The sequence below is a fragment of the Stigmatopora argus genome, chromosome 1 (assembly GCF_051989625.1).
Source record: "Stigmatopora argus isolate UIUO_Sarg chromosome 1, RoL_Sarg_1.0, whole genome shotgun sequence".
Taxonomy (NCBI): Eukaryota; Metazoa; Chordata; class Actinopteri; order Syngnathiformes; family Syngnathidae; genus Stigmatopora; species Stigmatopora argus.
The window spans coordinates 11,340,121-11,365,430 of record NC_135387.1 but is presented as its reverse complement, the minus strand read 5'-3'; the positions used below and the strand labels follow the sequence as shown (position 1 = coordinate 11,365,430).

General features: G+C 42.1%; 2 protein-coding genes across 3 annotated transcripts; one reads left to right on the top strand and one right to left on the bottom strand.

Annotated features, from left to right (window-relative positions):
• Window positions 1–1,345: 1,345 nt before the first annotated feature.
• Window positions 1,346–17,062, bottom strand: LOC144071560 (von Willebrand factor D and EGF domain-containing protein). 2 transcript variants are annotated; one of them, XR_013299669.1, is made up of 33 exons: window positions 16,842–17,062; window positions 15,156–15,340; window positions 14,402–14,630; window positions 14,243–14,308; window positions 13,926–14,158; window positions 12,862–12,951; window positions 12,660–12,792; window positions 12,111–12,328; window positions 11,319–11,392; window positions 10,968–11,250; window positions 10,680–10,873; window positions 9,739–10,598; window positions 9,516–9,652; window positions 8,751–8,912; window positions 8,547–8,651; window positions 8,154–8,268; window positions 7,480–7,745; window positions 7,184–7,403; window positions 6,985–7,122; window positions 6,568–6,912; window positions 6,328–6,465; window positions 5,942–6,252; window positions 5,415–5,865; window positions 5,235–5,330; window positions 4,120–4,215; window positions 3,946–4,041; window positions 3,640–3,735; window positions 3,396–3,491; window positions 3,233–3,328; window positions 2,897–2,992; window positions 2,723–2,818; window positions 2,248–2,314; window positions 1,346–1,934 (listed from the first exon to the last, which is right to left on the bottom strand). XR_013299669.1 is itself a non-coding variant. In XM_077596781.1 (33 exons), the coding sequence occupies exons 1-33, from the start codon at window positions 16,915–16,917 to the stop codon at window positions 1,923–1,925; spliced, it is 5,907 nt and encodes a 1,968-aa protein (XP_077452907.1). In that variant the 5' UTR covers window positions 16,918–17,062; the 3' UTR covers window positions 1,346–1,922. The 2 variants fall into 2 exon arrangements, 1 of the variants encoding a protein (XP_077452907.1); XM_077596781.1 differs by having other exon boundaries at window positions 2,248–2,345.
• Window positions 17,063–17,939: 877 nt separating this feature from the next.
• On the top strand, window positions 17,940–24,791 carry kynu (kynureninase). The gene is made up of 14 exons (XM_077596798.1): window positions 17,940–18,053; window positions 19,005–19,183; window positions 19,325–19,445; window positions 19,521–19,603; window positions 20,710–20,771; window positions 20,845–20,916; window positions 21,026–21,100; window positions 21,668–21,814; window positions 22,233–22,331; window positions 22,418–22,491; window positions 22,701–22,753; window positions 23,052–23,137; window positions 23,302–23,532; window positions 24,385–24,791. The coding sequence occupies exons 2-14, from the start codon at window positions 19,015–19,017 to the stop codon at window positions 24,502–24,504; spliced, it is 1,392 nt and encodes a 463-aa protein (XP_077452924.1). The 5' UTR covers window positions 17,940–18,053; window positions 19,005–19,014; the 3' UTR covers window positions 24,505–24,791.
• Window positions 24,792–25,310: the final 519 nt, after the last annotated feature.

The window sequence follows — 25,310 nt, the reverse complement described above, 5'->3', positions numbered from 1 at the left end:
GATTGTTGTAAAAAAAATGCTCTCGCCAGCAGAGAAACGCAGATAGATTACGCTTTAAGCGACTGGTGCCAGTAAAAATTCACATCAGGCACGGAGTATGTTGATATGATATTAGAAGCCATGAGCAGTGACCTAAAATCACAGAAAAGTAGGGATTCCAAACAAGGTTAAGGGTTCAAAAGTAGGGTTTCAAATTAAGTTTTAAAACTATTACGGTTAGGTAGGCCGGTGGGGCGAGTGGTTAGCACGTCGGCCTCACAGTTCTGGGGTCCTGAGTTCAAATCCAGGTCGGTCCACCTATGTGGAGTTTGCATGTTCTCCCTGGGCCGGCGTGGGTTATCTCCAGGTACTCCAGTTTCCTCCCACATTCCAAAAACATGCATGGTAGGCTGATTGGACACTAAATTGCCCCTAGGTGTGGGTGAGTGTGGATGGTTGTCCATCTCTTTGTGCCCTGTGATCGGCTGGTGACCGATTCAGGGTGTCCCTCGCCTCTGGCCCGTAGTCAGCTGGGATAGGCTCCAGCACCACCCGTGACCCCAATGAGGATAAAGCGGTTCAGAAAAAAAGGTGAGATGAGACTATTACGTTATGGTTTCAAAGTAGGTTTTCATCCTAGGGTTGAGGTTCCAAAGTAGGCTATCAAACTGGAATTACGGTTTAAAACCATGGTTCGCCACCTGATGGTGTAGAGGAGGGGTCGCGTCATTACCACAAATGTGCTCCATTGACCAATGGCAGCTTCGCGTTGACACATCAATATTTAAATGGCACCTGAATGAATGAACCATGGTTATGCTTCCAAAGTATTTTTAAACTAGACTAAGGGAGCAAAAGTAGTGTTTCAAACTGTCCCAATGTAGGGTTTTAAATTAGGGTTTGGGCTCTGAAGGAGGCTATCAAATCCACCTTAGTGTTTAAAACCAAGGTTAGGACTCCTAAAGTGGTTTTAAAAGCAGTGTTAAGGTTTCAAATGAGTGTGTCCAACTAAAGCCCCACTCCTTGAAAAAAAATGATGCAACAAAACAAAAAAACAGTTGCAAACATCATGTTGTGAAAAGTTCAGAGGCAAAAAAAAAATCAGATGTCTCCACTATGGTCGCTCGCAGATAGAAGAGCTGGAAACTAGCAAAAAAGCCCCAGCAAAGCTTAGCTTTCATCATTCGCTGGGCATCACAGTGGAAGTGGTGCAGAGCTAATGTGGCCTGATTAAGCTTTTAATCCTCATTTCCTTGCGACCTGCTGGCCCTGTACCAGGGCAGAAAAGTCAAATGTTCTCTGCTGCTACCTCATAGTAAAGCTGCACTTTTATCAAACTAATCAGGCACAGTCTTTCTTTGCAATGTGATAACTGTTGGATTTAATTAAATGATGCATTGTTTTTGTAGTCATTCACGGGATGTTTCTCTTGATGGGACAACATTCAGGACACACAAATTATGCTCAGTAGCTTATTTACTTTAAAATACACCAGTATGACATTATTAATTGATCAGATATTTACTCTAACAGGTGTAAGCTTGAGTAAATTCGAAATAATTATAATGTCGTAAGCATTTATACACAAAAAACAAAACGGCTTACATATTTCTCTTTCTTATAAGAAAAAAGATTATTAGTTTTTAATTTTACAAAACAACTATGAGAAAAAACTGAATTTAGATAAATACGCAAATGTGACACCAGCAAAAAATAAATAAATGGGAAGCTGAGTTTAACGACAATAAAAAATGTGCTGTTCACACAAAAAGATTTCACCCTTGTGGAGAAAGAGAACGTCTTGGTAGCCTTCTTTTGCAAAGAGGCAGTTGCCTTATATGGATGACTTGCTCTCCTGGAACCAAAACGCTTCAGCTACTGGTTTGGAGACAGCAGGGGCTGAGGACGATTAGACCATGCACACGTAACTCCCGAATCTTGATTTAAATGGACAGCTGTAAAAAAAAAAGCATATCAGGTCATACAATTTATTCAGATAGGGTGTCTTGCCTAAATTCCTCCAGGTATGAGACATCACTAATTGGGAATAATTTTGACAATTTTCACTTAATTTAATTTTTTTTTTAGCATTGATAAATCCATGTTGATTTTGAAGAACAGCAAACTTACATTTATTTATTCATGGTAAATTGGAAAAGTGTCCTTTTTCAGTGCTGTTGCATAAAAATATTATATCCATTTTTTCTTTGGACTAAAATAATAACAAAAATGTAAGGGGTCTGCACACCAAGTGGAACTTTCTCTTACCTTCCTTGAGCAGGAAGCACCTGCGAATCCGCTCTGACATGCACAGACGTTGGGCTTCACACATCGGCTGCCGTACAAACATTTTTGCTGACAGTGAGCTGAATGACACACAATCAATTGCTCATGTCTTCCTTAATTGATCTTTTTTTTGTCCCGTCACAACTGTTAGTATATTGGACGTATCTGCCAAAACTGTGAAATATTGTTTTAAAATTTGAAACAATTGACCAGTACTGAGAGTCCCTCACTGGATTTTGTCCCCAGAGTGTACCAAATTCGGTCTGAGGTCGTTTGTGGGTTTGGTTGAATTAGGTTTGGAGAAAATCCTTACCAGTCAATTAGAGGACAACCGCAGTCCACATCCTTTTCTGTCCTCAGGCCAAATCCCTCTCAGTTTGGTTCATCATATTTAGATTTTAATGTGCAAAGTGCTTTGAGCTGTAAATGTGCCGCCCATGTTGTGACTGATACTCACGAATGTTGCAAAGCATTCCGTGCCAGCCTGGTGCGCAGTGGCAGGTGTTTGGCGCCATGCATTCGGCCCTGTTCAAACATTTTTGCCCACAGATGGCTGCAAGGACACATTGAAAAATGTACTGCTGTGAGTTTCAACTGGCATGAACCAACAGGGTGAACTTAGAGAACTCACGCTTGTCACATCTCTTTCCTCTCCAACCTGACGGACAGTCGCAAACATCCGGACCTACGCACCGGCCGCCATTTAAACAAATGTCCTTGCACACGCCTGAATAGAAGGCAAGGAAAATTGACACCAACATTAATTACTTTTTTTACTCTACTTAACATTTGATACACAATAAAGCACAATTAGATTATTTTTACTTAAGTAAAATTCTGAAAGCTGACTTTTACTCTTAACAAAGCTATATTGTGTTGAGATACTTATACCCTAGTCGCTTCAGGCTATTACAAACAAGACTGTTATTTGCCATGAAAGCAGTGTGAAAAGCAGCTAATGACTGACTTTGTTCACAGAGTCTCCCAGTGTATCCCTGCGGGCACGAACAGATGTTATTCCTCACGCACCGACCGCCATTTTTGCAGGGTGGCGTGCAGATGGCTACACAAGAAGGCCATACAATCAGTGGCGTTGCAGCCAAAGAAAAGGGACACCTTGATGAACGTACCATTTTGACACTGAGCGCCGAAGAAGCTCCGAGGACACTCACATGTGTTGGGCCGAGTACACATACCGCCATTCAGACAGAATGGAGTGCAAAGAGCTACAGATGGCAAACATCAGCAGAGAGACATGATGGACTTTGGTGAAATTAAATACATGACATTGTTTTTAATTTTCACAAATTTTCACTGAGTTAATGAGTTACCAATGCAGTTTTAAACTCATACTCATCCATTATCAATGCTCACCTGTCTCACACCAAGGTCCAGTCCAGCCAGACTGACACTTGCACTCATCTGGCCCGACACACCGGCCGCCATTGTGACAGTGGTGGCTGCAAATCACTGTGAACAACAACAAAAACACACACCCTATTGAATATGCATAAATAAGCTCCATAACAATAAATCAGAATAGTGGCATGAACCAACAGAGGATGAATCTGCTCTAAAACCAAGCTTGTAATTCCCCCCCAAAAAAAATTAAATTGTAATTCATATGCCATCTGTTACTAATAAAAAAAAGGAAACGGATTGTAGTAGCTCTGAACTTACTGGTCTCACATCGTGGTCCAACAAAACCATAAGGGCACGAGCACATCTGCAATCCTGTGCATGTACCTCCATTTTCACATGTCAACCTGCACATAGCTATGTAGTACATGGATTTTAGGTAGGAAAGGTCCCATGATTATTATTATTTGACCTGAGTGATAAAATTAATTTTACCTTCATGACATTTTTCTCCATGAAACCCATTGAGACACTGACACACGCCGGGAGCGATACAAGTGCCCCCATTGACACACCCAGGTTCACATATTGCTAGGGGGAAAAAACTGCATTCAGGGTTCACCGTATGATCCGTGATGTATCCACTTGGTTGAACATAAGAACTGATCAATAGGCTTTTCTTTAGTGATTAGAGTGCATTAGAACCCGAATTCAAATGAAGTCAGGTGTTTGCATAAACAAACAAAAACTGAATGCATTGATTTCCAAACCATGTTCAACTTTTATGTATTTGAATACACTACATAGACAAATTGATGTAAATGGATTAACATTCGCCTCATTGTGAAAAAGTGTGTTTAAGGACAACATTCATCAACGTACAATTGCAAGGAATTGAGCGACTTCATCATCTATTGTCTTTAATATCATCACAAATGTAGGAGTCTAGAAAAAAACGGCATGGCCGAAAAACTCCAATGGATGGCCATGCTCTTTGGGCCCTTAAAGGGCAGTGCCCCATAGACAGTAATCCTACTGTAAAAGTCATCACAGAATGTATGCGTATAAAACAGTACAGTGCAAAAAAGACCTTTTTAAACAGGACCCAGAAGATCAGACATTTTCTCACGACAGGGGACATTTAACATACTTTGTGGCAAACTGGAAAACTGAGTAATTTAAATAAAACTGCCGTGCCATGTCATCTAGACTGAAGAGGACAAAAACATAAAATACAATAACAGACATCCTGGACTGTTGAACAGCTGAAGCTGTACAAGAAATAATGGAAAAGAACTCCAAGCTCCAGTAAATAGTGTCATCAGTTTCAACACAAAGTAGTAAATATGACCCTGTCCCAGCTCTTTGGGAATGTGTTCCAGCTAGGAAATTCTACGCTAGTGATTATTTTCCTCAAGTCAAATTCACCATTTTGAACATTAAATATCTTGTTTTTGTAATACAATCAATTAAATATAGGTTGAACATGATTTGCAAATCATGTGTCTGAGCCTGTGGGCTCCTTTCTAGTATTCTCACACCTGAAAAATGCTCAGAGGTCTTACTTCTTAGAAAGCCAAGTCAACCTGGAGTGTAAATTTAGATTTTACCTGTTTCACAATGCGAACCAGTGTAACCCGCCTTGCACAGACAAATGTTGGGAGCTGCACACTCCATGTTCCGTCCACAGGTTTGTTTGCAAACAGCTTGGAAGATTGAGGCAAAAAAAGATCATTAAAACAACAGATTTAACTGACCAAACTGTGATTAATAGGTAAGCTCAAACCCACCTCGACACGTCTTTCCATCGCCAGTGAACCCTACAGGACAGAGGCCGCAGTGCAAACTACCATCCAATGATGCATTGCACCGGACACCAGGAAAACATGGTCTGTCAGGGCATGGCACCGAGTGTTCCTTACCTGTTACACCACTACTGATCCATGGGTAGATGGAAGATGCGTTTTGTAAAAGTGGGGAATGATTTGGAGTTGACCAGGTCAATGCTGCCTCCAACTTGTCTGCGAATGACTTAGTCTCAGGTAGAGAATAAGACAAAGTTCCAAGAGTTCCCATAAGAGGCTGTGCCGATTTCAGAGACATCCATGGTTTGGTCCGAGTAGACGTGATATAGTTGAGAAGGGGATTGGTTGTATGTTTGACCTTTGTTACAAGGCCAGTTTGAGTGATCAGGTGAGGAGAGGATGGAGTTACTTTAGAGGGTGCAGTTCGTTCAAACAGCTAAAAAAACACACACATGGAAGAGATGTTTGTTCAAACTGAATCATGGGGATGGACTCATCTACATGAGACTCACTTTTGGGACTGTCACATAGGGTTTCACAAACATCTGAGAGGATGTGGTGTTGTCACTATAGGATGGGGCAATAAAATCAGCACTGACTGCTGATCTAATGACATCAACAGTGTCCACCTCCCTCCTTAAGGTGGCACCTCCCCTTCCAACAGCTGAGGCCTGATGTAGTGTGGTGTCTTGAGTCTCAGACAAGCGTTTGATGCCTCCCCTGGAAGGGAGGGCAGGTAAGTGGGGGCTGGACACTTTGCTGCTGCCATGCAGGAATTGGTTGCTTCGGCCTGTTTTCTGCTGATGCAAAAGATATTCGGACGCTGAGGAAACAGAGACGACAGCATTGTGACTGATCATATCTGTTAACAGAAACAGACACTGCTCGACCTCCATACCAGCCTTAGCACTCCTCATGCATATTCGCCCATTTCCATGAAGGCCAGGTGGGCAGCGGCCACAAACATAGCCAACATGCGGCGGCCGTCTGTTGATGCATTGAACACCAGGAAAGCAGGGTCTGCTGATGCATGTTGCTGTGTCACAGACAGGCAGAAAAAATATGGAGACTAATCTTATCATTTACTGGCCCCACATCTCTCCCTAGATACTTCCAAATTAAATGTGCTGTTCCTTACCTGCAACTGCTTTTGGTGAGATTTGTTTCTCATTTGTTTTGTCAGTGGTGCTGCTGATTGGTGATGGGGCAACCTGGACTACATCAGGTGTTTGGTTTGTCGTATTTTTGGAAGTGTCACTAGTTTTATGAATCTGTGGGACAGAGCTAATACTAATTCCAGAAGCCCTCCTCCAGGTGGTGGGGTGAGGCTCCGGCTGTTCAAGGGTTTTATCCCTTGCCATGTTCCTACCACCCAGGATTCTCTGTTGCAAAGTAGTTGGGTTCTGCCACACAACTTCTTTAATCTTGTGGACAGTAGTTCTTGAAGCCAGCATGGGAGTGATGGTGGCAGGCCTCATGCTCACTTAACAAAGCAGACTGATTATGTTTTCAGCAATAATGGGTTTAAAACTTGTGAAATTACGACCGTTCTTACCAATGCATTTGGTACCATTTCCCTTCGTTCCTCTGGGACATGGACCACAGTCATAGGAACCATATGCGTTGAAACAGTGGACTCCTGGGTAACAGGGTCTCCACTTACACTCGTCTACATCTTCCTGGCATGTTGTGCCTGCAAAGAAAGGAAAAATTTAATGAACCACAGAATATCAGATTCAGAATTAAACGAGTACCTGTCAGCCCTTCAGGACAGTTGCATCTGAATCCACCAACAGTGTTAACGCATGTTCCCGCCCCACAGGGTGCCGACAAACATTTGTCTACATCTTCATCACAGAGGTTGCCCTGTTTCCCATTAGGACATTCACAGAGGTACTTTCCACTGCCCACCGGGAAGGTAAAATCAGTCACACATGTACCTCCATTCTGACATCCACATGGCACCACGTGGATCTGTGTGGTAGCAAACCGGTAACGGGAATTCAAGACACATAATCCTACACGTTGTTTTAATTATCATCATTGCTACCTGAACCGTGAAGGTGTCTTGAGCATTGCACTCATCTGAAAGCGTGAACACGAATGTTGACAGATGCTGTTCCTCTTTGGGAAATGGAGGCACCTTCCAGATTAGAAGCCCAGCTGGTGAAAGGATCGCACCATTTGGTCCACTGACCAGCTGAAAGAGCAGGGCCGAGCCTTCTGGGTCTGAGGCCGCAAATTGGAAGACAAAGTTCTCTCCGGCAAATGTATGCACTTCACCTTGAGGTTGATGGAATGTCGGCAGCTGGTTAACTGGAACAAATTGTGTTTTGCTCTAAGGGTTTTGCACAGTTTTGTCTTTGAAACATCCTTTTAACACCTTCTATATCACACTCAAGCATATCAATGGTTTCCCGTTGAGGGTAAAAAACAGGTTCATGTTGAGAAATCCTAAAAGCTATGGTCTACTACTTGAGGCAAACAGGCCGACCTCACAGTGAGATCAACTATTGTCTTTCAGCGTCAGGAGCAGTGTTTGTAGAATATAAGTGTTTTGCTGTCAGAAATGGATGCGAGCAAACCCTTGTTTGCTGCTGATTCTTTAGGCCTGCAGCCACATGAACATCTTACATCTGGTAAATGTTGACATTCCTGCAAGTAGCAACAGAAATCCCCTCTAATAACAGGACTGTGAACATTTGTGAAGTCACAGGACGGTACCTTGGTTGAATGACCAGGTAAATATGGAGGTGTTCGGGTCACAGATCAGGCACGGACTTCCTGGATTTGTGTCTCCTTCTGCAAAGCACATTCCGTCAATGTTACACGTCCGGTCCTGCCAGAGACACATTTACAAAGAAATCGACCATCAAAAGCTACATTTGTTGGTTTAGCAGCTTGTGGCGAGTTCAGATAGGCTTCTCTGTGCAAACTTGTTCTATAAAACCTGATCCAATAACAACAAGAGTCCCAAGAATTTTATGGTCACTACCAACTGCTATGCGTAGGGAAAAGCAAAACAGTGACACCACTGAATAACAAAGGTTATTTATGATCAGTTCAAAGAGGAGGACCAAGGCATGGTAGTAAGGCTTCCTGTTTATCATATCTTACCTTCAATGTACAGGTTCCTGAGTGAGATGGTGTGCACTCCTGACAAATACCATCATAGATTGTCAGCACCTTGGGTAAACTGTACTGCGAGCCATCATTGGTCACCTGAGGTGAATGGGGTGGGGTGGTGGTGGTTAAAGGTAATCACTTCATAAAACAATTAAGGTTACATCAGCAGTTTTTATAAGATTAAGTATGTTGTACCTTAATTTCCCACCGTGCATACGGTTTATCATCCATCATAAAGTCTTCTGTGCTAATAGCTGCACTGCTCAGCGAGGGGACGCCACAGTCCAATGCCTTGGAACTAAGGAAAGTTGCTTTTGTCCTCTCTTTTTCTCTTGGGAGCCAAACGCCATTCACATTCTGCAGGGACACATGTCCATATTTAGAGAAAAGAATGTGATCTTCTTGAGCTTTGTCACAGCTTAGCTCAGGTTGTCATAGGATAGGTCTGATAAGGTTAACATAGTACTTACTATACATCATTTACAGTATAAAAAAAATAAAATGGTGGGGTGTGATGCTACAACATTGTGGTAGATGGAACAATAGTATGCAAACTGTGTTGCACCAGGACAGCAAATTCAACAAAGAAACCTCGGTGCCACAAGAAGACATAACACAACATATTACTATACTAGTAGGGTAATGTCAGTTTAAAACTTATGGCAGTGGATTCAACAACGAGACCATATAGAGTGTGGTGCTACAAGAAGATGGTTCAGTTGATGTATTTGCCATGTTCCTTCCAGGAGTGAATATTTTATATCTGTGTGCTTGCTTTTTCAGTGAATGGCGCATCTTTTATTCCAGCTAGGCTGCAGTGTTTATGGCCACACCCCTTTTTTATTGTGGCAATGGAGATAAAACCAATTTTGGGTAAAAGCTGTTATTTGGGTTAATTACGATCAATACTAAAAACCATTTTGAACTGAACCAATTTGCTTGGTGGCGAAAGTCACTCACTTTAAGTCTGGTAGCCTGGCAGCTCAGGTCATCTGACTTGATGAAACCCAGTCCAAAGACCCTAACTTTCCGGCAGTCGGATGCTCTGAGGTCACAGAGGCCACCGTTTTCTAGATCACTTAGTTCTACTGGATGGCCTGCCCCAATGTAAGAACAGAAATGATTTTTCAGCAAGGCACATTCAAAAAAGTCAATTTCAAATATGGTAATAAAGTACACTCACCAATAGTTAAGCTGCAGTCGTACAAGCTGAAACCTTTGTGACACTGGCAACCAAACTCTGTGCACTCTCCATTTCCGTTGCAGTAATTCGGGCATCTTAGTGCTTTTACCACGACCCCTGTTCCCCCTGAGAGGCTGCGCAACCCACTGTCTTTTTGGGCCCGATTAGCTAACAGCCTCCTCTCACACTCATTCTCGAGGTAGGGCAGCATTGCATCTTCCCATGTCAGATCATCTTTTAACTGCAGGTCCAGGATGCAGAGATTAACAGCCTCTTCTAGGCGACGTCCCAGCAGCTCACGGCATACTGTGCCAACCGTAGAGTTGGATAAAGCTACATGGCACACCTCCAGCGCTTTGCCAGAAGACAGGCCACTTGGCGTGGGCCATCGAGGTTGCACTTCTGGCCGCACTTTAATAAGATGATCCCCTGGGAAGTAGTAGGCAAGGTGCTCCAGGTCAGCCTGACTGATGCTTTGAGAAGTTGCCTGGAAGTTAGACATTGCCTGCCTCTTCTTTCTGTCATCAGAAAGCAGCAGGTCATCTCTGAACTCTTCGTCATTATGGACATGGTAATGAGACGCTCTTTCCACTAAGAATGGATTGGAGGACATGCTCAGGGTGCTTCCTTCTCTTTCTGGACTCTTTATATATTCCAATGTGGTGTCCACTGAGGGGAAGAAATGTGTAAAATCCACATTATCCTGTGCAATGCAGTCTCTGTGAGTGGATGGACCAGCCAAATGTTCCGCTGCTCCATGAAAAGAACTGTAACCTTTCTGGCACCGGCAGAAAGGTCTCCTTTCCTCATGTCTCAAGCTTGGAGACGTTTGATCAAATAAACTCTCTCCAGGAGCTATCCTAACCCCAAACACACATATGTGAGTAAAAGCAAAAAACTAAATAAAACAAAACAACAACCAAGTGACTCAAGGTTCTCACCTCCAGTCCTCTATGAATGCATGCAAGTCATCATGGATGCCCTTGTAGCCATGGATGTCATTATTGATATTGTGATCAAAGGTGCCACAAAGGCCTTGCGTGTTTCCATAGTCAACACTTGGTGCCCGGACAGACAAACTCATCCCCCAGTCACCAACATCAGCTCGGACAAAGGCCCCGGACGGAAAAATCATCTGCAAGAGGAGTGGAAGCAGCTAATTCTACTCCTGAGAAGACATTACCAAAAATTTGTCAGCAATAGATATATTAGAAAGACTGGATACCTACGGTAACCTTTTTTCCCTGTTGATATTCCAGCACTCGGAGACGACGGCTATTGCCGTGCTCTCCGCCAAGGACTTTTACAGTAATCTTTGGCCTCGTTTCCTGCAGTTGGCCATTGCACATGTCAATGATGGCAACATCATTACCTTCTCGTGCTGCTACGCCACAGTTGCAAGCCACTGGTCGATGTCGGCTGCCACAGTCCCACTGCCGAGAGTGGACCTCAAATTCCCTAATCAGGCTTCTATACAATATGAAGGTGCCAGTCTGCTGGTTGTCATAGTGCCTGCACAAGGATGTGATAGGAAGTTGGTAAATGTGACTTGTGATAGGTTCTCTCTGTTCCTCAAATACCTTCCATCCAGCGTAATTACATGTGGGTCTGTCAGTGAGTAGCAGATGGAGGTGGGAACGTCCCGAACTGTGACCTGCATGCAGATAAAGAACAAAGACAAATGGGGATGGTTTTCTGAATGACATTTTGACCCCTGACTTTGATGTTGTCATGAAAAACAGACAGAAAGATTGTCTCAGAACTAACAAGATGCCAAAACAGAATGTAATGATCATGTAATAATCACATTCTGCCCCTTACCTTTCTGACTCACGAACAGTGATTATAATGTGTTCATGTAAACAGAGAATAATATTCTATCACTAAGCACTAACCATATATTAAACTTGGTCTTCTTCATTAAACTTTTGACCTTCCATGATCCCACAACATTCTTAATGGACCTCTTCACTCACTTTGAAGAACATCTGGGGTCTCCTCAAGATCTTTGAAGGGTCCCCAGTAAAGCAACTGCACACACCCCTTGAAGTATCAATGGTCTGCATTTTTTCCATGGAATTTCAAATGGTTCCCAGATGTCTTTATAACATCTGTCGATAACAATAATGCCTGTGACATGATTTACCCCAAATTCCCAAAGAATCTAGAGTTGAAGAACACTTTCCACCCGTAATTTTATTTTTGTATTGTTGTCGTCATACCCAAATGCTTTCTGTCTCTGCCATTTAGGTGTATTAGAATTCCTGAACAACTGAAAAACCTTTGAACAAAAGTACTCATGAAGAAAGTGAGGAAAGAATAGTCTAAATTGAATATTTTATTTATCCAATGTATCATGAAGAAATACTTACTTTTAGAGACTTTGGAATGTAGCTCCTCCACAGTTGTGGAGCACCATGCTCAGGCATCAAGCTTATCAAACTAATCCGGTTCCCGTCACGTGTGAAATCAGTGACAGCGGTGATGAAGAATGACGCCTGGCCACAGCTTCCCACGCTGCAGGCCGTTGAATGTAGCTGCACCTGACAAGTGGACACCACCACATTGGGGACCTCATGTCCATGGTCATCTACAGACACATGAGCAAAGAGGAACAGAGGGTGATTTTTTTTGTTGGGGTGCGTCAATGAAAAATGGGCTGAACTGATGTGTGAGGAAGGAATGTAACATCATAGTTACGTCATGGTGTAGTAAGAAAAAGTTCATATTAAAATCTTTATTGTGATCCCTGATAGGCCAATTTATCAGAAATGTAGAATGAAAGTGACTAAGACGGTATATAACGTAGAGAAAATGGAGTTACCTGTGTTGGTTGTTCAGAGTCACTGCTTATCATGTAAGATTGGAAGATTCCCTCAACCCTCATCATTATTTAACATGTTGTTGATTTTACCTCTCACCTGGGTTGTGCACACCCAGAACCAGAGGAATTCCACACTGGTTGACACTGTAACAAGGGAGAGGCACTGTACTGTAGAGTTTGACTTCATGCTCCTCGCCATTCTCCGCTACGTGGAGCGACTCTACAGAAAACTGGAGAAAAGACACATAACGAGGTTTGTTTCGTAGCTGCCTTCGCTTCACAGCAGCGTGTCTGTTCACCTTCAGTCCGGCGTAGAAACCCTCGCTCTCCTTAGAAGTAGATCTACTATTGGTGACATTGACTTGAAATGTTGAAACACTACATGAGAACTGCAAGAAAAACATCAACAATCTCTGAATTGTGTCGTCTCAACTTGATGTTTTTTTTTCTAGGACCAGACAATATGTTTGTCATCCTTCAAAACATTCCCTCACCAGCACATTGACAACACTAAACTGACCTTTGACTCTGCTCCCCAATGAGTTTACGAAAGGAAGGGCCTCTGGGAGCAACCCCTTCGGATCATTTTGCAGGGACAACTAATCCCACCCCATAGCCCAAATAAGGGAGAATGGCGGTGCACAGCTGTGCACCAGAAAGCTAAGCGTATGATCTCACTTCAGTGTCATTTTTTTTCATATTTCCTGGCAGCAAGTAATTGGCTCAGGATTTTAACAGATAAACACATTATCATGTTATCAGCAACAGTGTGCGTAATGCTAAAATATGTTTCCTGCTCCTTAAGGGAGACAAATGTGAGAGGCATGGTTTGTGAAAAGCATGTCACTACTCGTCCCATTGACTGACGAGAAGATTATAACCTTGCAACTGGTACTGTCCGATTTTAATGTTTAAAGCAGGGGGTCTGAATGTTTTTTTCTTCTTCTGCAAAGGTTCTATGTATTTAGGAAAATTAAAGGGTGGATGCTCCACCTTTGGACTTTTTTTTTAAATTAACATGTAATGTCCATAAAAAATGAATGAATGAAATTGAATGAATACAGTTAAAGCCAGCGAATGCCATAGAGTATGTCACAAAGGGGAACATTATCCCCCTAACTATCTCAAATAAAACTACAGACATTTGTTCTTCTACGCTGACAAAAGCAGGAAAAGTTTGTTGAAATTTCATCTCAGTGATGAAAAACAAACAAACACATTTCATATAGTGCATGAAAAGGGCTGGTTTCTCGACGCATTTGTCTCACATAATAACCTGGAAGATTTTTTTCTTCCAAAACAGAAACTTTGTTAACCAGGGCAAAACCCACCAAAGGATTCAATGGTATCTAGTAATGATTACCGTCTCTCCTAGCCTGAAGTGAACACCGTCCATCTCCACCAGAGAGAAATGCTTCAAAGTAGACTCCTGACGAATCTCAGCTTTCATGCTAGAGCTGATGTGCCTTGCCCAAACCACGTGGAAGCCTAGTCGTTCATTGTATGGTGGCGGGATGAAGGAGCACCTCAAGTGGACGCTGTGACCAACTAGCTCTGAGCTGATGAGTGGCCGTGACAGCAACGATGGCAGCACGGCTGTATAAGCAAGGAGGCAATTTCACAATTAAGAACAGAAACTAGGGTTGACCTTGACAAGTTATTCTGCTCAAGTTAGTTTACCTCTACACAGACCGTTGACCTCCACCTCACCCCGTAGGCAGAACCTGGGCTGTGAAGCTGGAGCAACTGAGCAGCAGAGAGATTTGGATCATATTCACTACAAAACATACTACAAAACGTATTCACTTACAAAAAGGTAAAGTATTATGCCCCAACTACCTTGGGCGCAGTATCCCATACATCCTTGAGTGGGCTGCAGATAGTAGATCAGGAAGTCGCCACAGTTGCGTATCGTGATGGGGATGCGGAAGAGGCAGCAGTCTTTGGTGCTGCCATGAAAAAACTGCCACGTGGCGCATGCCGTCAACTTGAGTACCTCGCCAGGCCGCGGTAAAGACTTGTCTTTCAGTGAGAGCCACACGGGTGCCTGCGTCCCACAACGGTTCATCTACGCAAGGCAGTGATGAAAAAAAACTAGAAAGGGTCCTGAGATTCGTGTACCAAGTTGTGTCATTTCCTTTTCATCTTTCTCTCTTCTTATATTGATAGAAATGCTGTTATTTCAACATTCAGGTAGTATTTTGTAGACATATTTTCACTCCTACCCCTGCGGTTGTGCGATTTCTGTTGTTGTGCCAATAGCACTTGTCGCTCAACTCCTCTATCCTGTTGTAATTCTCTATCTACATGCTATCATTATCTACATTTTCATCCTTACAGAACCCAATTAGCCAAGGCTGACGGTTGTTCTTGAGGACTTGCCTTTTTTGGAGATTTATTTTACCTAGGGAATTTTTTGGCACCTCTGGTGCGAAGTGCTTGCTCATGTGGGATTTTCTCCCCATTTTATTACGTATTAATAATTTACTTAATGGGTTAAGTGACTCAGTTTATGTTTAATGGGAATTGTCAGCAAAAATAATTGACTGGACTAGACCAGAACCCAAAAGCAGATACACCAATTTGAACATACCTCAACGCAGGTGGTCGGCATCTCGGCTGGTTTGTTGTTGAGCTTGAATCGGTACCAGCCAGGTGCCAGAGAGTGGTCGCAGATCAAGTCCTGGATAGCAGTGTTCTGGATCTCAGTGGAGTCAAAGGTGATGCTGCGGTAAGGGTTCCGCAGTGTGCGATGGCCTCCTGGGTAACATTCTTGCACTGAAGACGGATCAGGGGTTATTTTGTTTCGTTTTGTGCTTGATCAGATTACCACCTCTGATGATTCTATACTGCAGATGTAGTTTTTTTTGGTCTATAGATCAACAAGGACATCCTTAAAGTTATCGATATCTGTCAGATAGTATTAAATAAAGTTAATCCCCTACTGACTATTTTGTTCTCATTTGGTTTGCTGAAACCAAACAATTTTGAGGGGACTGTGGATCGTCTGAATTGTGGCTCATTTGTTTGCCCAACTAAACTCAACGCAACTCTGCTTACCTTTTGTCTAAGGCAATTTATTTCAAAGTCTGTCTTTGGCTTGAGAACTAAATCTTTTGGGACTTAAATGGAACATGATAGGGAAATGAAGTAGATACTACTATAGCTGTGAGTTTCCAGACCATTTTATCCCTGCCTGATACTACATGCTAGGGCCAATAACAAGTTGAGGTCGTAATCTAAACTAAGAGAACACAATGTTCTTTAACCTTCTTCAAGAAAAAAAACTTGTTGCCTTCCTTATGGAGCAAAACAAACATGGAATTTAGGGGGATTGGCTGAGTTATTTATTGCTGAACAAAACAGCCACTCAAAAGCTGACTTGCTGAGAGGTTAAAGGTCGTTCAAACAGGCATGTCAGATGAGAGACAATGGTTGAGATTTTGGCTCCCGGCTAAACTACCTGAATTGGTGGTTTAATAAACAAAGTCCCGGGGCACGGGGGCTGCTTAGTCGGCCCCTGTGGAGTAAAGGAGGGCAAAGAGTATGAGTTTGGGGGGCCCTGCTGCCCAGATGTGCTCCTCCATTTACTTGGAACACAAGATTATTATCTTGGAGCGTGCCCTTAGCACAACTGTGGTTTTAATTTCTACACCCAGAGGGTCCATCAGTCAGGAACACTTAACAGGGTTTAAGATGCTTGAAAAATATTCACTTTAGAGCTCTTTACTTTACGATGGTTGACATTAAATTTTACTTTACCGCTCCAAGCTTTGATGTGTCACAGGAGGGGAAAGGATGTGAGCAAGAAGGCTACATGACTTGTGATGTTTTGTGGTGAGAAACAACAGAGCAGAGTTAAAATATCAAGAATAAAAAAACATAAAGACAGAGAATTGTGCAGTGTTAAGTAAGAGTTCAAACTAGAATACAGGAGATAGTTGCAGCTTCCCATGCTTTATGTTTTTGACAACATAATTGAAAAGATTTTCATATTGTATTTTTATGAGGGAAATAGTGACACCTACAGTGTGGTAAGCACTCATCCTGATGATCTTTCATTATGATTTACACTTAAAAAAATAAATTCAAAATAGAGATATCAAAATTATGTGCTATTGCGTATATATATTTTCCAAAAAGCAGAAAGCCTTCCGTTGGCTGGAACAGATTGCATTTAAATTAAACTCAATGATTTTTTGGGGCTAATCTCAAACGATGGCGCTCCACACTTCACAGAAAATTGCGCAAAATAGGATAGGATTCAGATTCTACTTACCATACTGCGCAAACGTCGGAGTTGCAAGTAGCAACAGTAACAAATCAAACCCACAAACGTACAATTGAGTCCTCATTTCTGCGTCGGAAAAACAACAGGCTGCATTCAGTTACGCGGTCCCTCGCCAAAGTCGCAAAAACCAATGGAGCGGCGATCTTGAGGATGAACTTTGCGCACCGCAACTCAAGGTCGGTTGCGCTATTGCTTCGCTCGTGCGTAAAATGTGCAAAAAGCGGGCGGGTTGGGGGGAGTGGGGGAGGATCCTCATGACAAAACAGTCACCCACTCCTTAAATGAAGTGATAGGATGGATGATAAACAAGGTGAAACCACACAACTGGTTGCAGTGAAATCACAGAGCAGAGAAAGGAAGCAGGTGTGTATTCACCTAGTCATTGACGCTAAGAGTGGTGAGAAAATCTCCTAAAACTATATTTTCTACGGCTCTATTGACAGCTGGGTTACTTTCAAAATAGTTTTGTATTCTGTCGTTTGGAATTCATATAATATATTATCAAGTAAATGTCTAATACTTTATTATTATATTATTATTTCTTTTTTACCAGATGGAAATTTGTTTTTTCATTGTGGAGAAAAAAATCATTTAAAGTACGTTTGTTGATAGTTATGAGAAAAGGAATTGCTGCCACCGCGTGGTTATGTGCGTGAACTGCTTATACTCCGAGAGGCCCTCTGCTCCTATGACAAAAAAAAATGAATGCATATTGACTTCCTAAGTTTACTATACAAAGACATTTAATGGTCGGAAACCCACGCACCTTTAAAATGATTTCATTAAAGGGATTCACAATAAAAGTGACATTTACTGTGTGAAATATTCCATTCACAAGACACAAAAACATCCTCTTTCTAGTTGCCCGGAAGCAAAATATAACTTTAACTGTCCAAGAAGAGTTTATTCTTGCGTCCCACTGTCCCTGAAATACAAGAATAATGAAATGAAGTTAAATCAGTAATTTTACACTGCACACCTGATGATTTCACAGCAGATCAAGGAAAAAAATAACTGGAATAGCTTGTCTAGCAATTACTTTGATTGAAAAGAAGCAGATCTTTACATAAAGTGGGCCTATCAATGAGCATGTCTTAGGTCAAATTGAGGAATGATTAACTAGAGAGTAAGCTTCTGAGGTGAAAGACCGTCTCTGGATCAGACGATTGGCTGTCAGCAGAGGAGGAACAGCTGCAAACTGTGAGTTACAACTTTGTGGCTATAAATTTTCCTATATATTTACTTACTCAACATTTAATTAATTTGATTAAGCTTCAATATTTTTTCATAACAATTGACTCATACAGTACTTGGCATATGCTCAAGCCTCTTTCACAAATAAGTTACCTTAAACTGCTGGAGAAGGTACTCTGCAATGGAAAAAGATATGAATTAGCAGATGAGATTTTTTTTCAAAATTAACAAAGTCAATGACAGAATTGTTGACAAAGTTGATAACTTAACCTGTCAAGTTTTAAAGGAAATACCCAAAATATTAGGGCGGCCCGGTGGAGCGCGTGATTAGTGTGTCAGCCTCACAGTGCTGGGGTCTTGGGTTCAAATCCAGATCATGTCCATCTGTGTGGAGTATGCATGTTCTCCCCGGGCCTGCGTGGGTTTCTTCCGGGTACCCTAAACCCAACCCTAAACCTAACCCTAAACCTCATTAGGTTTAGGGTTGGTTAGGTTTAAGGTTAAGTTTAGGGTTAGGTTAAGGGTTATGTTTAGGGTTAGTTTTAGGGTTAGGTTAAGGGTTAGGGTTAGGTTTAGGTTTAGGGTTAGAAGGCAGGGCACACCCTGAATTGGTTACCAGCTAATTGCCAGGACACAGAAACAAACAACCATTCACGCTCACACTCATACCTAGGGGCAATTTATAGTGTCCAATCAGCCTACCATGCATGTCTTTGGAATGTGGGAGGAAACCAGAGTACCTGTAGAAAACCCATGCGGGTCCGGGGAGAACATGCAAACTCCACACAGGTGGACCGACCTGATTTTGAACCCAGGTCCCCCACTGTAAGGCCGACACGCTAACCACTCAGCCACCGGGCCGCATATATAAATATTTATGATATTATTATCATTCATTCAATCTGGAATGTCTTAGATCTACTGTGTAAGTGTGTGCTTATTTGTTTGGACTCACAGAGGCACAGCGATGGACAAGTTCACTGGCTTGACTGCAAAAGAAACTGTGGAGCAGGTCGCCACCTTGCTTGGTTGCCCTACGACCTCTGAGCGGGTGGCTGCTTTCTTGGATGACTCTGACGAGTTAAGACCCCTCAGGGACAACTTTTTAGTACCGAAAATAGCAGATTTACCTCCCTGTGAGTTGATGCATTTTTAAATTTAATAGTATGATTTTGTATCTTGGAGATTCACATTTTCCATTCTGAGCAGACAGCTGTAATGTAAATCTTAGAAGATGTTGGAACGCATAGGTGTGATAGTGTTGGTGTGACCCACAGCGGATCTGTCCCTGGTGGATGGCACCAAAGACAGCATCTATATGGTGGGCAACTCACTGGGTTTACAACCCAAAATGGCCAAGAAATACCTCGTGGAGGAGCTGGACAAGTGGGCTAAAACGTACTTCAACTCAATTATGCCACAATAATGAAAAACATTGGAACTTTTTTGACAAAATTTGTGTTTGATTATCAGGGGTGTGCACGGCCACATGGAGGGGTCACGACCTTGGGCCTGGGCTGAGAACAACTTAGAGGAGCTCATGGGAAGAGTTGTCGGTAACACAAGATGAAAATTGATATACATACAGTAATACATGGTTTATCACGGTTAACAGGTTCAAAAACCTGGCGAATAACTGCAATGTTGGGGTAGTGTATTTGTGGTGTTTATTTAATATTATCTGGACTTTTAAAACCCTCTATGTGGAGAGGTAGATACTGCCCTCTTGTGGGAAGTGAAATAATATCAAATTGTGACTCCTCTATTTCACGTTTGTATTACCTTGATGACGAGGCCACAACGTTTTCGGTGATGGATGATGCACACACTATAAACATTTTACACACTATATTGGGCACATCTAAATCTCAATGTGGTCAATCGGCGATAGTCGATATGCAAAGTGGCGAGGTATTACAGCAGGGGTCGGGATCCTTCTTGACAGAGAGAGCTTTAAACAATTCAAATTTTCAAATGTTATTCATTGAAAGCCCTACTTAAAATTTAAAAGAAAATATGCATGAAAATGTGTGCATTTTTTTGTAATTTCTCCACTTTTAACTTTGTTACACTGTTGCTGATCCTTGAGGATCAATATGAGTATGCATGAAGAAGAGTGTAATGAAAAAAAAAAAGAATAAAGTGGCGCTAAAGTAGTGTCAATGCCACAGTGGCGCTTCTTATTGGTGCTCTCTCACCAGCAATTTCCATATTTTACATCACAGGTTGGCGGAGAGCCATATGCACCCATCAAAATAGCCACTTGTGGCTCCCGAGCCATAGGTTCCCTACAGTAATGTGTATTTTGATAAAGATTTAACGACTTGTATTACACTCCTAATAATATGATGCACACTCTTCATTGATATCTCTCAACTCCTTTCAGGTCATTAGTATGGCTGTAGTATGTATTAGTTTTTGTCTGGCGAGTATGCATTTTATTTGACTGCTGGGCTCCAGCACCTCCACGATCCTTGTGAAGATAAAGTGGTTCAGAAAATGAATGAATGTCTTTGGAGATTATTAGTCAGACTTCTTGTTTGATGATGATCATCTGCATAGGTTGAATGAAGGCAGCTGAAATCTTTTTGTTTATTGAAGATATTTTTTCACTTTTAAAACACAGATGGTGTGTGATCTGTGTGGTGTGTTTTTATTTCAGGAGCGCAACCGGAAGAGGTGGCACTCATGAATGGACTGACTGTCAATTTACACCTGCTAATGGTGCGAGACTACATATAATCACTGATGTAAAAATGAGAGTGTTCCTCGGTAACATATGGCTTTGTTTTTATAGCTTTCCTTCTACCAACCCACAGCTACGCGGCACAAGATAGTTCTGGAAGACAAAGCCTTCCCTTCGGATCATGTAAGTACATTTTATTGTCACTCTTCAGTTAGATGTTGACTTTGAATAATGCCAAATGCTTCCTTTACTAATTTGATAAAAATGTTATGATTCTACCCTTTTTTGCCAGTATGCTGTCGAGTCTCAGATACGACTACGAGGATTTGACCCCGAGCAGAGCATGTTGTTGCTAAAGCCAAGAACAGTATGTCTTAAGGGCCAAAGTAGGATTCGTGTAGATTTTTTTTCATCGTAAACTAGGACAAATAACAAACAAAATACACATTTAGCCTACAAATATCAGTTGGTGTAACCCCTTGTCATAACATCAAACCAATTGTCTTATTCAGTACACAGGGCCCCTCTAAAACTACATCATGTTAAATTGGGTATCAGCTTTCTTTAAAATGATATGAAGTAAAAAAAAAATCGTTTTAATTCATTCATCCATCTTCCAGGCCACTTATCTACACGAGGAGTGCGGTGGGGGCGCTGGAGCCTATTCCAGCTAACTATGGGCATTGTGTGGGTTACACCCTGAATTGGTTGCCAGCCAAGTTTTATTTAATTTAACTTTGAATTAGAACACATTCGCAATTAGATGATATGATTTAAATATGAAACAGAAGAGGTGATTGCATTTTGTGGTCAACTATCAAAGGGCAAAATTGGATTTGGTTGCTTGGGCGGCTGTCTTCACTCTCAGAATGCTTCTAGTTATTTGTGTAAAATAATTCGTGTAAAAATGGTAACAAGTAAATTTGATATCCAGGGAGAAGAGACTCTACGAACAGAGGACATCCTGGACATGATCGAGAAAGAAAGTGCCTCTGTGGCTTTAGTGATGCTCAGTGGCGTTCAATACTTCACAGGTCAGCTTTTCAACATGGCCGCCATCACCAAGGCTGCACAGAACAAGGTGAGATGAATTTAGTACAATCGGCATCCAATATATATATATATATATATATATATATATATATATATATATATATATATATATATATATATATATATATATATATGTATATGTATATGTATATGTGCCACCTGATGGTGTAGGCCCTAGGGGTTCACAGGACGAGCAAGCACAGGCTTGATTATCACTAGTGGCGGGAAGATTGTGAGTGTGAATAGTCGTCTGTCTACTGGCGACCAGTCAAGGGTGTAATCTGCCTTTCGTCCGAAGTCAGCTGGAATAGGCTACAGCAGTTCCTGAAACCCTTAAGAGGATGCGTTGGTACAGAAGATGAATGAATCAATGAATGAATGAAAGAAAGAAAGAAAGAATGAACGAACATATATGCATACTGACTACAAATAATGTTTTTCTCAAGGGCTGCATGGTTGGCTTCGACCTAGCCCACGCAGTAGGAAATGTTGATCTGCAGCTGCACGAGTGGGGAGTGGACTTTGCTTGCTGGTGCTCTTACAAGGTCACCTGACATGAACTCATGCAACATAATGACACCGAAGTGTCCGCTGAGGGTGTTTTGATATATTTGTGTCCATATTTCTTCAGTATTTAAACTCTGGTTGTGGTGGGATCGCTGGAGCGTTTATCCACGAGAAACATCAATACACTGTCAAACCTGCGTAAGTACAGTGACTTGTTATCATGGAGCGATTATCTGTACCGCTTAATGGCCCATTTCTATTCTTTAGAAATCCATTTCCCGGGAAATGTGTTCCCCTTTTGTTGACCGGCATAACTTATCTATATCTAAATTGTAACGCACACTAATTCCAACCTTATTTTATTAGTATCATCGCTACCACAGTGACACATTGTTGTGTGCTTGCAGGCTGACGGGATGGTGGGGACATAACTTGAAAACCCGATTCCATATGAACAACGGTAAAAAAAAAACTTTCCTCCGCAAATGTATGCAATACTGCTACCTTGTGGTTTTGATGTACATAGCATGCAACACAAATATAAACATATGGCCGTTTTATTTTGAATGTCCTGAAAATTAATGAACTCAAAAGGGATAAAATTAGCAACGGGAACACGATGCTCATCTTTTAAATATGGCTCATTAATCTTTATCTGTGAACACATTTTATTTGTTTAAAAATGCATCCCCCTTAGAGGCATGACATGCATTACACAGCTCCAAAATTAAAAATTCTTCATTCTTGTGTGTGCTCAGTGTTGGAACTGCAGCCTGGAGTGAAAGGCTTTAGACTCTCCAACCAGCCCGTTCTCCTTGTGTGTCCCTTGCAGGCGAGTTTGGAGGTACTGCGGCCCACTTGGTCTGGTCATTTAAAGTCTGTGTCTATGAGTGTGTGAATTTTAATAGTGCGTTCAAAAGCATTTCAGTAGCCTGTATAAAAGGGAACCCTCAAATGATGTCCCTGACAACACCATTTTTGTTGATGAAAACATTTTTTGTTTTGCAGGTTTTTGACATGACCAGCATGCAGGCGCTACGCAGAAAGTCTGTGCTTCTAACGGGCTACTTAGAGTATTTAATTGGCCATTACTATAGCAAGGATCCTAATAACCCCCATAAACCCCATGTCCATATCATCACACCCTCTGACCCGGAGCAGAGAGGCTGCCAATTGTCATTCTGGTTCTCCGTGCCCATCCAGAAAGTCTTCCAAGAACTGGAAAAGAGGGGTGTGGCTGTGAGTTGCTTTTAATCCCTATTACATTATAGTGCAGTGAACACCTGTTGAATGCAGGGAACAGTATCCAGGCGCAGGTGCAATTGGTGAAAATTTTGAGTATAAATATACGGTACTCGGACGTTTCGTCGAAAGACGTTTGGTTCCTGGACGTTTGGTCCCTGGACGGTTGGTCCCCGGACGTTTGGTCCCCGGACGTTTGGTCGACCGCACCTTTGGTCGACCCCACGTTTGGTCGACCGGACGTTTGGTCGACCGGACGTTTGGTCGACCGGACGTTTGGTAGAACGGACGTTTGGTAGAACGGACGTTTGGTCGCCGGGTTGTTACTGTTGAAAGCAGCTCTCAAAATTATAATCAGGAGAGTGAGAGAGAGAGTGAGTTTAATATCTAAATATCTAATATCAAAATATCAACAGTAAACTCTCTGTCATAATTTGACAGCGAGCGAACCCGGCGACCAAACGTCCGTTCGACCAAACGTCAGGTCGACCACACGTCCGGTCAACCAAACGTCCGGTCGACCAAACGTCCGGTCGACCAAACGTCCGGTCGACCAAACGTCCGGTCGACCAAACGTCCGGTCGACCAAACGTCCGGTCGACCAAACGTCCGGTCGACCAAACATCCGGGGACCAAACGTCCGGTCACGTAAATGTACACACGTAGAGAACATCAATTGCTACCCCTTTGTAAATGTAAGAAAACTGCATAGTGGTCACTGAAAAATACACTTACACTACTCTGAAAAATGAAGGAGGCTTTTTTCCTGGCTAATACATTGACTCCACAATATACAGTTTGGTCTTCATTCTCCTCAAAAAATCAAACTGTTTGCTTTTTTCCTTTCAGTGTGACATGCGACAGCCCAGTGTGTTGCGCATTGCGCCGGTGCCACTTTACAACTCTTTTAGTGACGTCCATCGCTTCATCGAGACTTTGGGGGAGGCAATTGCAACCAGCTGCCAGTGAGCCATGCAAACCCAGCCTCATTCAGTCCAATAATGACTTGTTTGGATACAAATAGATTCTTGGAGCACTTTTTTGTACTCTTTTAAAATGTTTGGGGGTGACAATACATATTGGTCACTGCAAAGGCTGATCATTAAAATTCTAACTGAAGATCAGATAAGTTTAACTGCTTGCTGATCATTTTTTTGTATGACATTCCTGCAGCATATTTATTTGTGCTTCTATACTATCGGTAAAACATTTTTACAAAAAATTACATTGTATGAATAAACAAAATTATACCTCGAGATTTGTATCATCTATCTGCATGGAAACTGTAAATCGTATATGGTGTCTTGGACTTGTGATTCACCTTGATCAGACACAAACAGAAGCTGACAGTTGGTGTGCGTATATTTGCATGTGCCACACACTCATAGTGTTACTAGGTCAAGTCAACTTGGTGTGTGCAAGCTTGTCATGGTCAAGTATCCCAAAGATACTGTCAAACAGGATTGATTTCTTCGGCCTCAGAGCTGATGCCTCCATTTGTGTTAACTTGTCATTTCACCGCAGTGAACATAACCTAGGTGAGCTGTAAATATCACCTCCACAAACACGACCCCAATGAAATTATTATATACTTACATTTTTTTCAAACACATAATACTATAATTTGCTAAATATATAATGCTTTCAATATTATGGTCGGGGCGGCCCTGCGGCTGAGTGGTTAGTGTGTCGGCCTCACAGTGGGGTATCTGGGTTCAAATCCAGGTCGGTACACCTGTGTGGAGTTTGCATGTTCTCCCCGAGCCTGCCTTGGT

Bases quoted from the DNA above. Each gene is read 5' to 3' on its own strand.
- LOC144071560 (XM_077596781.1), bottom strand. From the start codon at position 16,917: ATGAGGACTCAATTGTACGTTTGTGGGTTTGATTTGTTACTGTTGCTA. The intron at 2,993-3,232 runs GTCAGTCATTAG...CCTTCTATTCAG, and splicing joins TGGGAGACTCTGTGAACAAA to GCGTGTGCAAGGACATTTGT. The intron at 2,346-2,722 runs GTGAGTATCAGT...TGTGTCATTCAG, and splicing joins CGGAATGCTTTGCAACATTC to CTCACTGTCAGCAAAAATGT.
- kynu (XM_077596798.1), top strand. From the start codon at position 19,015: ATGGACAAGTTCACTGGCTTGACTGCAAAAGAAACTGTGGAGCAGGTC. The intron at 20,772-20,844 runs GTGCGAGACTAC...TTGTTTTTATAG, and splicing joins TCAATTTACACCTGCTAATG to CTTTCCTTCTACCAACCCAC. The intron at 22,332-22,417 runs GTCACCTGACAT...ATATTTCTTCAG, and splicing joins CTTGCTGGTGCTCTTACAAG to TATTTAAACTCTGGTTGTGG.